Source organism: Xenopus laevis, chromosome 1S (assembly GCF_017654675.1).
Source record: "Xenopus laevis strain J_2021 chromosome 1S, Xenopus_laevis_v10.1, whole genome shotgun sequence".
Lineage (NCBI taxonomy): Eukaryota > Metazoa > Chordata > Amphibia > Anura > Pipidae > Xenopus > Xenopus laevis.
Genome location: NC_054372.1, coordinates 2749042 through 2765396, shown reverse-complemented (window position 1 = coordinate 2765396; position 16355 = coordinate 2749042). Strand labels below are relative to the sequence as shown.

The 16355-nt window shown below is 42.2% G+C and overlaps 1 protein-coding gene across 2 annotated transcripts in view; it reads left to right on the top strand.

Annotated features, from left to right (window-relative positions):
* Positions 1–1201: 1201 nt before the first annotated feature.
* The window catches only part of LOC108706473 (sideroflexin-5), a 28398-nt gene continuing 13244 nt past the window's right edge, over positions 1202–16355 (top strand). For both annotated transcript variants that reach the window (XR_001934101.2, XM_018242941.2), the window contains exons 1-3: positions 1202–1431; positions 11518–11572; positions 13683–13736. Coding sequence is in view for 1 of the 2 variants with exons in the window: in XM_018242941.2 (XP_018098430.1) it covers positions 11540–11572; positions 13683–13736 (87 nt within the window). In the remaining variant the exon portion in view is untranslated. The remainder of the gene's footprint in view (positions 1432–11517; positions 11573–13682; positions 13737–16355) is intronic.

The following is a 16355-nucleotide window of genomic DNA, read 5'->3' as shown; positions in this document are numbered from 1 at the left end:
AATTTGCATATGTAAATTAGGGGTGGGTAGGGAAACCACGTGACTTTTCGTAACAAAATAAGATTTTTTTTAACTTTTTCCTTTCCTGACCCTAATTTGCATATGCAAATTAGGATTAGGTTCGGTATTCGGCCGAATCTTTCACCAAGGATTTGGGGATTCGGCCGAATCCCAAATAATGGATTCGGTGCATCCCTAATAAGTATAATAATAATGTGTATAATAATAATGTGTATAATAATAATGTGTAGAATAATAAGGTGTATAATAATAATGTGTAGAATAATAATGTGTATAATAATAATAATGTGTAGAATCATAAGATGTATAATAATAATGTGTAGAATAATAATGTGTAGAATAATAATGTGTAGAATAATAATGTGTAGAATAATAAGGTGTAAAATAATATTGTGTATAATAATAAGGTGTATGATAATAAGGTGTATAATAATAAGGTGTATAATAATAAGGTGTAGAATAATAAGGTGTAGAATAATAAGGTGTATAATAATAAGGTGTATAATAAGGTGTAGAATAATAAGGTGTAGAATAATAAGGTGTATAATAATAATGTGTATAATAATAAGGTGTTATACAGGTGGATATAAGTATATGTGCAGGGAGCAGTAGATATTGTGTAACTGGGGGTAGTAGAACAGAAAGTAAAGGTGTGGATCACCTGTATGTTCACTTATAGTATAGCAACTTTTCCATTGGTCTTTATTTTTTCTTTTTTATAGTTTTCAAACAATTTGCCTCCTTCTTCTGACTCTTTCCAGCTTTCAAATGGGGGGGTCACTGACCCCATGTAAAAACAAATGTTGTGTAAGGCTGCACATTTATTGTTATTATTCCTCATCTTTCTATTCAGGCCTCTCCTATTCATATTCCAGTCTCTTATTCACATCAATGCATGGTTGCTAGGGGAATTAGGACCGTAGCAACCAGACGGCTGAAATTACAAACTGGAGAGCTGCTGAATAAAAAGCTAAATAAGTCAAAAACCACAAATAATAAAACCAATTGCAAATGGTCTCAGAATATCCCTCTGTATATCCTACTAACAGTTAATTTAAAGGGGAACAACCTGTGTCAAACGCCAAAGTGACAGATAGCGCTGAGAATCCGCCTACAGCCCAGCAGCTGCCAAAACTACAAGTCCCGTGATGCCCCGGTCCAGCGTCTGACGTCACGCGCAGGTCCCTCAGGAAGCGCATAAGCAGCTCCTTATCAGTCAGTTGCAGAGAGGAATCATGCGGCGAGTTCCCGACAACCCCCGCGGCGGCCCCTAACTAATTGACTCCCTCTCTCTCCATCTCACTGGGCTGCGCGCACAGACTCACGGGAGCAGCAGCCGCAAATATGCTGGACATGGCGGCCCAGACAGACTACCAACCCTTCATACTCGGGAAGTCCCGCTTCGAGCAGGTGAGTGTCGAGATTAGAGAAGTCCGGCTCCCCGCACCACCTGACCGCCGGTACCCCAGCGTGTTGTGACTGGTGGCCGCGCCCCCTTCTCGTCTTTCTTATTGGTGTAAATTGGTGCCGTTCTAGAGTGGGGCGGGAGTGAGTTGACTGCAGGAGAGCGTACATTGGATGCGCTGCCTACTGTGGGCGTGACAACTGCATATGGGCGGGAATCGGCGGAACGAGAATCTTTTCCCTGGTAAAGTGCGGAATGTGAATGAAATTACTGTGTGAGAGTCCGGCTCCTCGGGGCTGCTGGGTAATGGCAGCAATACAGTCACGTGTTGGACTAAACTGAGACTCAGTGATACACCGAGAGAGACTGCTGAGTACTGGGAGTGATACTATTGTGTCCCAGTGGCTGCACAGATCCTATCTGATCCCCATTGTAAGCAGCAGTCCTGCCCTGCTTTATGGCAGCTGAGATTCTAGCTATCTGTATAACAGAACATTCTGTCCCAGTGGCTGCACAGATCCTATCTGATCCCCATTGTAAGCAGCAGTCCTGTCCTGCTTTATGGCAGCTGAGATTCTAGCTATCTGTATAACAGAACATTCTGTCCCAGTGGCTGCACAGATCCTATCTGATCCCCATTGTAAGCAGCAGTCCTGTCCTGCTTTATGGCAGCTGAGATTCTAGCTATCTGTATAAAAGAACATTCTGTCCCAGTGGCTGCACAGATCCTATCTGATCCCCATTGTAAGCAGCAGTCCTGTCCTGCTTTATGGCAGCTGAGATTCTAGCTATCTGTATAACAGAACATTCTGTCCCAGTGGCTGCACAGATCCTATCTGATCCCAATTGTAAGCAGCAGTCCTGTCCTGCTTTATGGCAGCTGAGATTCTAGCTATCTGTATAACAGAACATTCTGTCCCAGTGGCTGCACAGATCCTATCTGATCCCCATTGTAAGCAGCAGTCCTGTCCTGCTTTATGGCAGCTGAGATTCTAGCTATCTGTATAACAGAACATTCTGTCCCAGGGACACAGTCTATCTGCTAGAGAAATCTCAGGGAAGTTGACATGAAGTGAATGGATACAAATAAAGCTTGGTGCCTAGTTAACTGTGTAAGTAGAACATGTAATTGTTAACATACGTGTGCTGCACATGAGAAAGTGAGTGTTTGCTGGAGAACGTGTGTGAGAGGTTAGAGGAGACGTAGCAGCTGTATTGAGGCACAGTATAAACAGGTTTTGGGGGGGGGGGTAGTAGAACGAATGTTTGGTTAGGGTTCACAAAAGATTCGGGAGTCGTCCGACTCACAAAATATTAGATTTGGTTCATCCCTAATTGTAGTGAGGGGGAGGCAGGTGAGGATTGTGTGTACTATACAGGGAATGTGTATTACTGTGAGCTGGAAGCAGTATAATATAGAGAGAGGTGCAAGTAAATATCACTTTATTATTATTATTATTATTATTTTATAGTATGTGGCTCTGTTCAGCTTGACTTTATAAATGTGTTGTAAAAGACGAGAGAGAGAGATAGATATAGATATATAGATCCCGTGCAGCATAAAGAATCATGTGATCGAAGAGGACAGGACCAATCACCAAATAGTCTATTAACCATTTAGTGTGCTTAAAAACACTGTTGTAAAAAATAAATAAAGATCATAGTACAAAATCACTTTACAACATAAGTACTAAATTTAATCAGCTAAGAAATGTGTTAAGTAGCAAAGTGGAAATTCATTGTAGCAACATACTTGCAATATTGAGAAGATTAAGGCAATTGTTACATATTGTAGACAAACGTTGCACCGACGTATCCATAATTCTAAACTAAATGACTAGAGAATAGGGGGATTTCACAGAAACTTGGTTAAACTCATCTTTGTTTTAAAAAACAGGTGAGTGGACAATTTTCATTCAAACCTGATGGACTCGGGGTATTTAGGGTTTTTATCCAAAATGCTTCCTTTTGTAAAAGAGCATTGGAGCGGTCTCCCCCCCCCCCGTCTCAGGGGTGGAATATGGTCGATCCCAATATAATTAAATGTGGGAAGTCTGTGACCCTGTTCAAGTTAATGTTTCGCCACTGGCTTAACTGTTTTCCCGTCACGAAAAGCTGTACTTATTGCGGATCGATGTGCGTCCATCCTCAATCTTAATGTCAAATCAACCACAGGGACACGTGATGAAATAAATCACGCGTGTGGTGTTACAGGTAATGTGATGTCTAATAGCAAATCTTTTAGCTGTGTGGGGATGTAAGAAAGATTGTCCTGGGGACATGAAACGGCATGAGGTACAGGTCGGACATCTGTAGCAACCTGGCTTATCGTTGGTTAACCAAGTACGTTTTGGATTATTATAGCACGGGGTCATTTTTGACCAATATATCCCGCAAATTGGTGCCCCTTTTATAACACACTTGTGGGGGATTTGGGAGAATTCTAGCCAAATCATTATCTGAATGAATAATATTCCATTGTTTTCTGATGAATTTGCTCATATTTTTTGTGTGTTGACTATATTTGGTACTGAATACAACACTGGGATGTCTAGCCCCCCCCAATGGCAGGCTCTTGGCAGCGTTTACTGGCCACCCCTAATGCGTCATGAAGCATCTTGTCCGGGTACCCCCTTTCCTTAAATCTGTCCCACATTTCTTTTAACTGCCCCTCTCGAACCACCGGGTTCGAGTTGTTCCTCAACACCCTGCAAAATTGTGAAATGGGAAGGGGTTTTTTCATCGAGATTGGATGGCTACTTTTAAAATGCAAGTCAGTCGGTTTGCGATATAGTGCAAAATCTATATTTGGGCCATTTAAAGTAAGGGCAACATCCAAAAAATTGATAGTAAGAGGATTAATATCAAAAGTAAAACGCACGGGACTCTCAAGAGTGTTAAGCTCCGTGACCATTTCGACAAACTGTGTCTCCCCATATTATCAATAAATCGTCAATGTAGCGACGAAAAAATAACAAATTAGGGGGATGAGCACTGGGCACTATCTGCAAAGAGTTTGTATCAGGGAAGTAACTATAGAGGAAGCAGGGGTCCTAATTAATAATTTTTTATTATATCTTGGTAGAAAAGGCTGATTTATGAATATTTTGGGGACCTAAATTGAAATTGCTATGGGGCCCGGTAACATCTAGTTACACCACTGGTTTGTATATTGTCCCTGTGTCTGTGTAAGTTCATCCAGGTGGTGATCTTTTATACAACAACGTTATTTGTCTTCTGAAACTGACCCTACTTCTAGGAAATGCCATCAAATAACTGTTTAATGCGGGTCATAGTCCTGCCCCTTATATATATCCAGGTTCATGTCTGACCATAGGAAGGAGAGCAGTCTAGGAGCAGGGTATTCAGAAAAAAACATCTCTGTACATGATGTACTGAGAGCCAGAGCTCTGTAATTGGGTAAATACTTGAGGACGATTGGATTCCTTTACCCAGGAGTAGATACTTGTCAGACCATGAGGAGGAGAGCAGCCCAGGTGCAGGTTGTATATATCAGCTTTCTGTTTAATTACTGAAGGGATTTTGCAGACTCTTCTTCTTGACTGGGTAATAAAATGATTGGCCAATGGGTGGGATACAAATACAAATCAATAGATTTCTTGACTGGGTAATAAAATGATTGGCCAATGGGTGGGATACAAATCAATAGATTTCTTGACTGGGTAATAAAATGATTGGCCAATGGGTGGGATACAAATCAATAGATTTCTTGACTGGGTAATAAAATGATTGGCCAATGGGTGGGATACAAATCAATAGATTTCTTGACTGGGTAATAAAATGATTGGCCAATGGGTGGGATACAAATACAAATCAATAGATTTCTTGACTGGGTAATAAAATGATTGGCCAATGGGTGGGATACAAATCAATAGATTTCTTGACTGGGTAATAAAATGATTGGCCAATGGGTGGGATACAAATCAATAGATTTCTTGACTGGGTAATAAAATGATTGGCCAATGGGTGGGATACAAATACAAATCAATAGATTTCTTGACTGGGTAATAAAATGATTGGCCAATGGGTGGGATACAAATACAAATCAATAGATTTCTTGACTGGGTAATAAAATGATTGGCCAATGGGTGGGATACAAATCAATAGATTTCTTGACTGGGTAATAAAATGATTGGCCAATGGGTGGGATACAAATACAAATCAATAGATTTCTTGACTGGGTAATAAAATGATTGGCCAATGGGTGGGATACAAATCAATAGATTTCTTGACTGGGTAATAAAATGATTGGCCAATGGGTGGGATACAAATACAAAACAATAGAATACAAAACATCCTTGGCCTGACTCTGCCCTTACAGCCTATAACTGATATGTTTCCACAGTAATGGTCAGTGACTGTCTCTTGTTACCCCCAGGGGCCCCAGGTAACTTGCTGTCCCATGACTGCTGGTGATGCTGTGTGTGTGTGTGTGACATACTAAGTTGTCCAGTTGTGTTACTGCTGCTGGAAGACAATAGTCACATCACTTCTGTGGTGAAATGATCTTGAATAGTTTGTGCTAGTCTTCTACAATTTCTGCAGTCAGGGTAGGCTTTAGGGAGAGGGGTCATAGTAATGAATATTAGGCAACATCACTAGTTGAACAGGTCACAAATAAGAGTTCTGATGTCAAGAGAGAGCCAAAGCAGAATGTTCATGGTTGCTAAGGGACCAAGCCAGGACAACGGAGAGCCAGCACCACCAGCTCAGTACATGTGAATTGTAGGAGTGCGGGGAATTAACTAAGAGGGAACCAAAGTCACTCAAGGTGATGCTTGGCCAAATCATCTGTATATGAGTGTAGAGCAATCTCATAGTGGGAAGGTATGGACCAAACAAACTGGGGCCAATGCTCAACCTGAAAGAACCTGAGAGTAAAAGAGTTGGCGGCAGATAATGACATTTATCATGGGACAGATGCTCCGTTACGCTGCACCTTTGAGCACCCACCAGAGAGCCTGGGAACCAGTGACCCCACCCAGTGTCATTAAATGGGAGATGTTCCAAATGGTTTTACTTGGCTTTATTTCATGGTGGAAATCGGAGCATTGATGGGAATAGACCTACAGCGAGGCCCATATGAGATATGCTGGATGGGCAGCTGTATAGGACACAGATAGGATATATGAGTAATGTGCTGAATCATTAGTTATTAGCTATTTATTAGGATTAATAGCAAGTGGGAGCTGGGGGGTTTCCTTCCCTGTGTAATGAAGGCATGAGAAAGCTGATGGGAAATGTTATTTTGTAGCCCACCATGAGAACTGCTGCTGTGGGTCGGTAATGACTGAGTGTAATGAGAACTAATCACCCCAAATAACTGAGACCGTTTCTACTTCTCCTAAATGAGACAGTGGCTTGTCAATAACATACTGTATGTGTGTCAGTGCATTTATTGCATGGATTATATCATCTCGCATGAAATTGGCTGCGTGACATTTGTATGACGAGCGCAAGCTCATGGGAGGTGCTGCCAATATGTTTTCAGCTCTGGAGCAATATGTTGTGTATGTGGGGAAAGTGTATTTATACGTTGGGATGTGCTGCCAAATTTCCTGAGGAATGTACTGCGGAGACTTGATACTCACACAAGCAGAAAAGGCAGAACCTTTATTATTATTATTATTCGTATTATTGTTATACATTAGGGCAAAGCACTGCGTAACCTGTCAGGGGGGATATATAAATAAATAGTGATTATTATGGCACGGTGCTAATCACAAGCAACTAATGTGGCAGCAACAAAAGAACAGTGACGGGCGTGGAAGTGCCCAAGTGTTATATATATATATATCTGTTTGAGGCTATTCCCTGAGCCTTGGGACTGACGTGTTTAACTGAATGTGCTGATTGGACAATGCCTGATACAGTAAGTAACATACATTATGGGTTTTATTATTTTTATTCACACTGCTGGCAAATAACTGCTGTCTGGTAATGTGGCGTCACACACACGTCACACACACGTCACACATACACATACGGTACACATATGTCTCATATTCACATACACACATACATACGTATGTGCCATCCACTATTTGATTGGCTACATTCCTTCTCCAGTATTCCGCCCACCTTATGTCTTGTGTAGGAACACCCCTGCGGAGCCCCTTAGTAACACACTGTCCATTTATATGCACAAAATACAGATCATCTTGCCCAAGATTTGTTGGGTGGGTCCCTGTAGCTTAGGAAAAAACACAAAAGTTGCACCCTGAACATAAGCACCAGTTTATTAGAATCCATTAATGCAGGAGATCTTATTACTGGGGTCACTGACCTGACTTCCCGTTGTAGGTCGCTAGTTTAATTTGATTAGTGGGGGTCACTGACCCCAGCAACAAGATGAGTGACCCAGAATGCTTGCTATGTGCATGAATGGACATTTAGTAACATGCTGCTGTAGTTCCATTACTGTTCCTGTAATGAATGTGCCACAGTCTATGCCCTGCTCCTCTCTGGCTCCATATCAAAGCCCCCACATATAAATATGTAACATTGGCGGCCAGTCCAAGAAAAATTGGTGGTCATGGCCCCCCATAAAAGGAAAAAAAAAATTGGTGGCCAGGCCCCCAAGTTAAAAAAGGTCTTCAGTGAAAACTTATCTTTAAAATTTGGCAGATGGTCAAATTCCTTCTACAGCAGCTTCTTCGTTCTCCTCAGCAACTTCGGCTCTTTTTGGCAACTTCAGCCCCCATTTGGCCTTCCGGCTTCTGCTCCCATTTGGTGGCTCCACTTCCCTCGACTTCCCTTGCCCACAGGCGCTTGTGAGGGGACATGATTAGACTTTACAAGTACATTAGAGGACATTATAGACAAATAGCAGGGGACCTTTTTACCCATAAAGAGAATCACGTACCAGAGGCCTCCCCTTCAGACTAGAGGAAAAGAAGTTTCATTTAAAGGAACAGAGTAGGGGGTTCATCACAGTGAGGACAGTGAGGTTGGGGAATGCACTGCCGGGTGATGATTCAGTTAATGACTATAAGAGGGACTTGGATGATTTCTTGGACAGACATAATATTAAAGGCTATTGTGATACTAAACTCTATAGTTAGTATAGGTATGGGTATATAGAATTTTAATTAAAAGTAGGGAGGGGTGTGTGTGTATGGATGCTGGGTTTTCATTTGGAGGGGTTGGACTTGATGAACTTTGTAACTATGTAGCCCTAAATTGACTGGCCCACTGCAATGCCTGAACGGCTAGATGACATGGCATGTAACTAATAAAAATATACATACATACATACATACAAGTGAGGGGAAAGCTGTATCTCTATATCCATGCGCAGGCAGTTTGGCAGATTTGGACCTTTACAACAAACCATTGGAAGAGGTCATTATTATTATTAACATGTATTTATAGAGCGCCAACATATTGCACAGCGCTGTACTACCGTATATACTCGAGTATAAGCCGAGTTTTTCAGCACCCAAAATGTGCTGAAAAAGTCTGCCTCGGCTTATACTCAAGTCAGTACTAGACCAGACCCTGCAGACAAGCGAGCGATAAAGCCAATGTGCCCCAGAGATATCTGTGGGCAGGTTCGGGTTCACTATTGGGGGTCCGTGGCAGGTACTAAAATAGTGAATAGGCTCAGAAAGGACAATGTCTATGCAGTTTCCCTGCAGAACAACACACAGTACCTGGGATTGTGTTACGGCTGCTCCTGCAGGCAGCGCTCACAGACCAGCGCCTCTTCTCCTCGCCACTGTCCGCAAACATGTCCGCCACAACTGCGACGTTCTCCGCTAGATCCTCCTGGACTCCGTATTCCTCTTGCACAAGTTACAAGTTACTCCCCGTCCGCTCTCGCTCAGCCTCTGCGGCTCTCACGAGACTTTCAGTGGGCAAGATGGCAGTGGCCAGTAGAGAGTGCGGTACGGGTTACCATGGTAACAGGGCAGTTTAGTAATAGAAGCTAAACAGGGGTGATGATTAACCCCTTCCCTGCTAAGGGAGAGTGTGACTGCTCTGAAACAGGGTGCGATGGAGACACCAGTTCTTCTGAAGAAGGTATTTTGCCATACATTTATCACATACATTCTAAACAGTTTTATTATCACCATCCTGTTGTTATATGGTACCCGAGAGCACTGGAACTGCCAGGCTGCTTTGAACCTCAAGTGATATTAGGTGATGCTTGACAGAGAGCTTTGCCACTTGGGCGATCCTGGCCCATTTGCTTGCTGCTGCCCCCCTCATCTTTTTGGCTCTGGAGGAGGTTGTGGGTTCCACGATGCTAGCCCAGAGAGGCACAATTGTGCTCTCTGAGCTAGAAGAGCCACATTTAGGGAAACTTAGCTGCTGCATTTTTCACCCTAGGCTTATACTCGAGTCAATACGTTTTCCCAGTTTTTGTAGGTAAAATTAGGTACCTCGGCTTATACTTGGGTCAGCTTATACTCGAGTATATCCGGTATTTGGAATACTCTGCTGGCAAAGTTTAGGGAATGGGAAACAATACAGCAAACGATACATGACAGAGGGAATAGGAAAATGAGCCAAGATTCAGAGCAACTGAATCGTTTCTGAAAGGGATACTGACATGGGGAAAAAATGTTTTTTTTCAAAATGAATCAGTTAATAGTGCTGCTCCAGCAGAATTCTGCACTGAAATCCATTTCTCAAAAGAGTAAACAGATTTTTTTTATATTCAATTTTTTGAAATCTGACATGGGGCTAGACATATTGTCAGTTTCCCAGCTGCCCCAAGTCATGTGACTTGTGCTCTGATAAACTTCAGTCACTCTTTACTGCTGTACTGCAAGTTGGAGTGATATCACCCCTTTCCCCCCAGCAGCCAAACAAAAGAACAATGGGAAGGTAACCAGATAGCAGCTCCCTAACACACGATAACAGCTGCCTGGTAGATCTAAGAACAACACTCAATAGTAAAATCCAGGTCCCACTGAGACACATTCAGTTACATTGAGAAGGAAAAACAGCAGCCTGCCAGAAAGCATTTCTCTGCTAAAGTGCAGGCACAAGTCACATGACTGGGGGCAGCTGGGAAATTGACAAAATGTCTAGCCCCATGTCAGATTTCAAAATTGAATATAAAAAAATCTGTTTGCTCTTTTGAGAAATGGATTTCAGTGCAGAATTCTGCTGGAGCAGCACTATTAACTGATGTGTTTTGAAAAAAACATGTTTTCCAATGACAGGATCCCTTGAAGTTAACGTGATGCCCAGCAAGTGTCCGCTGTCTGATTCTCAGTGTCCGTCTGGCATCCCCCCTCTCTCTAACCCCCCCCCCAGTTATTTCTTTTTTTTAAACCTGCTAAATAAAACACACCTGTTGGCAATGTCAATATAAAAATATACACACCTAGTTGTAATTAACGGTAGCATAATTATGTAGGTGTTAATTGGTGAAATAGTAAAAGAGGAGGAATATTTTCGCCTGTTGCTGGGCATGGGATCAGCTCGCTGTGCCACCTTGTTATATGGACGCAAAGTCTTCCCTCCTCCAGCGCAACTGCAACTTTATTCTTTGTTTGTGATAGAGCAAACTTTGCCCCTCACCCCTGTTCCTCTGCCAGTCTGAATGCCCTACAGCTATACAACCCTGAAAGCAGGAGGGCTGCTAAACTGGAAACGCAGTTGTGTACTGAGAGATAAACACCTTTCTACTGTGTAATGGCAGAAAATATGATTCCTTAGGTTAGTTAGCTCAACCATAAGGGCAGACAATTTATGTGCATTTAATGCGGGTGCCTGGTGTAACATCTGGATAATTCACCTCCTGCCATATGATATGCCCAGCGGATTATTTAACAGCATTTCTGCTCATACGACAAGGCAGGCAGCTAGGGTTCCACTGGGAAGTTGTGTTTATGGGCTGCATAATTTGAGTTTTATAAGGCATGAACCCATACATATAGAGTACAGTCAACGTTTCAACTTTCTTGTATCAACCTGGGCGATAATGAGAAAAAATGATCTGCTCCCGTCACCCAGTGGCACCGGGTGCTTCTTTCTCTTGTGATGTTGAACTATAACTGCTGGGCTTGCTTGTATGCAGTGATATCATGAATTGCTTTCCCTTCTCTTTGCAGGCAATTATCCATCCAGACACAAATGAAAAGATTTTTATGCCTTTCAGAATGTCAGGTAAGTGTTGCCATTAAGAAGAATTTGTCTATTCAAGCAAATAGAAATAATAATGAAAAGTATCATCATCCACCGATGCAACTTCTTCAGTCATTGCCTAAGTCACTTGGGAGCCTTGTACATATGATCTCATGCTATGGCATTGTAAGCACGGTCATGTCAACTTTGCAAGTGATGTCATACTGTGATGTCAGTAGATGAAGCAGCCATGAAGTTTACATGTATCTGTCAGATTCCTTTTATTTCCTTCCTAGGTTATGTTCCCTTTGGAAAATCCAAAAATTTACTACTCAACTGCTGCAGTCTATACAGGCCTGTCAAAAAAGGGCCAAGGTGCTGGAATATAGCCCCCAACTCCAAAGGGCACTCAAATCAAAAATTCAAAAATATATTTCCAGTCAATTCTTTGCTAAATAAAGAGTAATTTTTTAACTTTAAGAATTGACTGGAAATATATTTTTGAATTTTTGATATGTTCCCTTTGGGACCCCAATAGTAAGTAATAGAACTTCATTCTTTCCCCATTACATTCTTTTCCACTGATCAGACCTGTCAGGATCTCAAGTAGTTTAAACTTCTTTATTCATTGTGACCAGTAGGTGTTGCAGTTATTCATTCCCATAAGGTGGTGCCATTTTATTCTTCCTAATCAACATTGGAAGTTTAAACTGCTCATTTCCAATAACCCACATCTGAATGGGATCTAATGCAATTCTCTCAGTTACCCAAATCTCAAGGCAGAGCTACTCTACTCATTCCCAATAAGTAACATCATCATTCCCAATTAACAACATCTGCACATGGTTTGAATGCTCATTATCTGTTACCAACCTCTCACAGTGTTGGAATTGTATTCAATTATTCATTCCCATTTCAAGTTGGTATAACAACATTATAAAGAAAACCCCCCAAAATTAATTATTGTCAACTTGGTCAGGGTTGCTTCTCTGAGCACTTTTGAAAATTACATTTTTTGCGATTTCTGAAATATTTTAGACGGCTAATACCAGGTTTTTGGCAACCACTGGGTTCACTGTGATTAGACAGGGTCTCTGTAAAGTGGAAAAAGATGGAATGCAAAGTGGGATGAAATGAGAAAAATAAAATTTGTGGAAAATAGTAAAAGAGTGATTAGAGTAGTAGTGAAAACTGGAGGGTGTGGGGAGTAGGAATAGAAGTGTAGGAGAGAGTAAGATAAAATATATTTTCGTTATCGTAAGACCAAGCTTATGATCACGATCGTTTAAATGTACGATTTGTCCTAAAAAGACCATTTCAAGTGATATTGTCTATCGACAGTTGGAACAGAAATATTAGGGGAGTTTGGTGTAGTAACAGAAATGTGATGGGGAGGTAGGAAGGGAATTGGGTGTAGGGGCAGAAGAATGAAGGGCTAGTAAAAGAAAATCCTTCGACTTCTCAAAACTTAGAACCAATAGCCAGTATTTGGCTAAGAGGTCCCCATAGGCTAGCACAGTGATCCCGTACCAGTAGCTCGTGAGTAACATGTTGCTCTCCAACCCCTTGGATGTTGCTTCCAGTGGCCTCAAAGCAGGTGCTTATTTTTGAATTCCAGACTTGGAGGCAAGTTTTATTTGTATAAAAACCAAGTGCACTGTCAAACAGAGCCTCAATGTAGGTTGACAATCCACATAAGGGCTACCAAATGGCCAATCACAGCACTTATTTGGCACCCCAAGAACATTTTTCATGCTAGTGTTGCTCCCCAACTCCTTTTACTTCTGAATGTTGCTCACGAGTTCAAAAGGTTGGGGATCCCTGGGCTAACATAGCAATTCGGCAGGTTTAAGGTGTTTTGAAGTCAAAGTTTTTTTAAAGAGACAGTACTTCGATTATCGAATAGTCAAAGCATTTTCACTTCGAATCGAAGTCGAATTTGGCCTATTCGATGGTCGAAGTACCCAAAAATTACTTCAAAATTCGAAGTTTTTGAATTAGAATATTCACTTAGAATTCGCTTCGACCCTTAGTAAATGTGCCCCTTAGTCTTGAGTGTGCACTCAAGAAAAGTTGTCAGTCAAGGACACGAGTGTCTTTCACTATGTTGCCAGTCACTAATACTGATCCCTTTTCTTGTTTATGTTTCCAGGTTGTGGGTCTCCTGCTGCCAAATCAGACACTGGTTTCAACTGTCTTCTGGCAGGTATCAATCCTGTATTGTTTGAAGAGTCTCCGCTGTGATGTCAGCATCTCCCAATGACATCATGGCTTTAGCGTGACACGTATGTAACATTGTGACACGCACACGGCCTCTTTGGTAGAGATCCTACAGGAAACAGGAAGTGTTAAGGTTCAGCCCTGACAAATATATAAATAATGGTGATGTTGACCCAAAAATGACAGTTTGCATAATGAAAAAAAATGGCAGTTCTTAGCAACATCCCATTATACATCTGATACAAATTGTCACTGGTTTTAAGGTTCTACGTAAACGTACTTGTTATTGAGTATCAGGCTCTTTCTGTTCTCTGCTCTGGTAGTTGTGACTTTGGGAGCAATGAGGCACAGGGAGAGAAGCAGCACAAAGGGACAGACAGACCATGTGTTTCTATAGCAAAGTACCAATACTTAAAAAGCATGTACATTAGGATTGAATATAACTTCCCAGTATGAAATAATAATAATAACAACACAGAGTTTCCCTGTTGGCAGTTATATAAGAGCTACAGTCTGTATGTGGAACAGTTGGGGGACTGGGCTGTCCTTCTGTTAATGTGCAATTATAGAGTCTAAGTGCCCCTCTTCTAACTTGTGTAGCCCCCCAAATGCCTCTGCTGCAGTACCTCCTGTAAAACCTTTCTGTCACTTCCATCTGTCAGCTCCCCAGTTACAACTGACTAAATGGCAATCTCTTACTAAATCTCTCGCTGCACTTGCACCGTCGGGTGTTAAAGTATCCTCTCTTGAACACACCTGTTGGGTTCCTTTATAAGCACAGTGCTTGCGTTCCACACACCAGTGATACAAACACACACACAGCGCAGACTGTTTATAGTAAGGAGCTACTGCTTAGACGGGTGAGTGTGGTACACGAGAGGTTAAGTGAAAGATCCCACTGACAGTTGCTGACATGTGTTTCTCACTGAGATGACATTTAGAAAACTGCCGTGGGTTTGGATCTCTCCCGTGTGGATCAGAAATCCGTCTGTTCCCTGGAATAATCACCCTCCCATGACTATAACCTCTGTCTCTCTCTGTCCCTGCAGCACCCAGTGTATGTGTGTGTGTATATATATATAATGTATAACAAAGCTGTGCTGCCACGCTGTGTGGGCTCCCCCAAATCTCTCCTTTTAATTCCCATTCGCTGTTGGAGGAATAAATCATTAAATCATCTTCCTCTTATACTGTATTTATATTATGTTGGTAAATATTTCTGCAGTGATTTAAGCTATTACGCAGCAACTTGCTTTATATGTGGATGATGGCGGTTTTATCAAGTTGTGCTGGAACTTGTTGATTTTCAGCTCCTGTTCATCATCTCTATAGAAATCAAATAAAAACATTTAGGGCAGAGACACACTGTCAGATTTGGGCCTGGAGATTTTCATTCTAGCTGGCGGAAGGCAGTTCAGGGAGATTAGTCGCCCCGAAGAAGAGGAGATTTGTTGTGGGGCGACTAATCTCCCCAAATCTGACAGTGTGTCTCTGCCCTAACACTTGAAATCAAATCATCAAAGCAATGGTTTCTGAACCTTATTTGTACCCCTGGAACCGTAGCAGGGTGACTGTTACCCTAATGTTTCTATATATCTGTAACCTTGTTATGAGCTAAGGGGGCCCAGTCTGAAGGTCAGTTAGGGGGAGATTTGGGGTGAGTCTTATTTGTACCCTGGGTACCCCTGGAACTATAGCAGGGTGACACCCCAATGTTTCTATATATCTGTAACCTAGTTATGAGCTAAGGGGGCCCAGTCTGAAGGTCAGTTAGGGGGAGATTTGGGGTGAGTGCTTATTTGTACCCTGGGTACCCCTGGAACTATAGCAGGGTGACACCCCAATGTTTCTATATATCTGTAACCTTGTTATGAGCTAAGGGGGCCCAGTCTGAAGGTCAGTTAGGGGGAGATTTGGGGTGAGTGTTTATTTGTATCCTGGGTACCCCTGGAACTATAGCAGGGTGACTGTTACCCCAATGTTTCTATATATCTGTAACCTTGTTATGAGCTAAGGGGGCCCAGTCTGAAGGTCAGTTAGGGGGAGATTTGGGGTGAGTATTTATTTGTGCCCTGGGTACCCCTGGAACTATAGCAGGGTGACTGTTACCCTAATGTTTCTATATAACTGTAACCTTGTTATGAGCTAAGGGGGCCCAGTCTGAAGGCCAGTTAGGGGAGATTTGGGGTGAGTGTTTATTTGTGCCCTGGGTACCCCTGGAACTATAGCAGGGTGACACCCCAATGTTTCTATATATGTGTAACCTTGTTATGAGCTAAGGGGGCCCAGTCTGAAGGTCAGTTAGGGGGAGATTTGGGGTGAGTGTTTATTTGTACCCTGGGTACCCCTGGAACTATAGCAGGGTGACACCCCAATGTTTCTATATATCTGTAACCTTGTTATGAGCTAAGGGGGCCCAGTCTGAAGGTCAGTTAGGGGGAGATTTGGGGTGAGTGTTTATTTGTACCCTGGGTACCCCTGGAACTATAGCAGGGTGACACCCCAATGTTTCTATATATCTGTAACCTTGTTATGAGCTAAGGGGGCCCAGTCTGAAGGTCAGTTAGGGGGAGATTTGGGGTGAGTGTTTATTTGTACCCTGGGT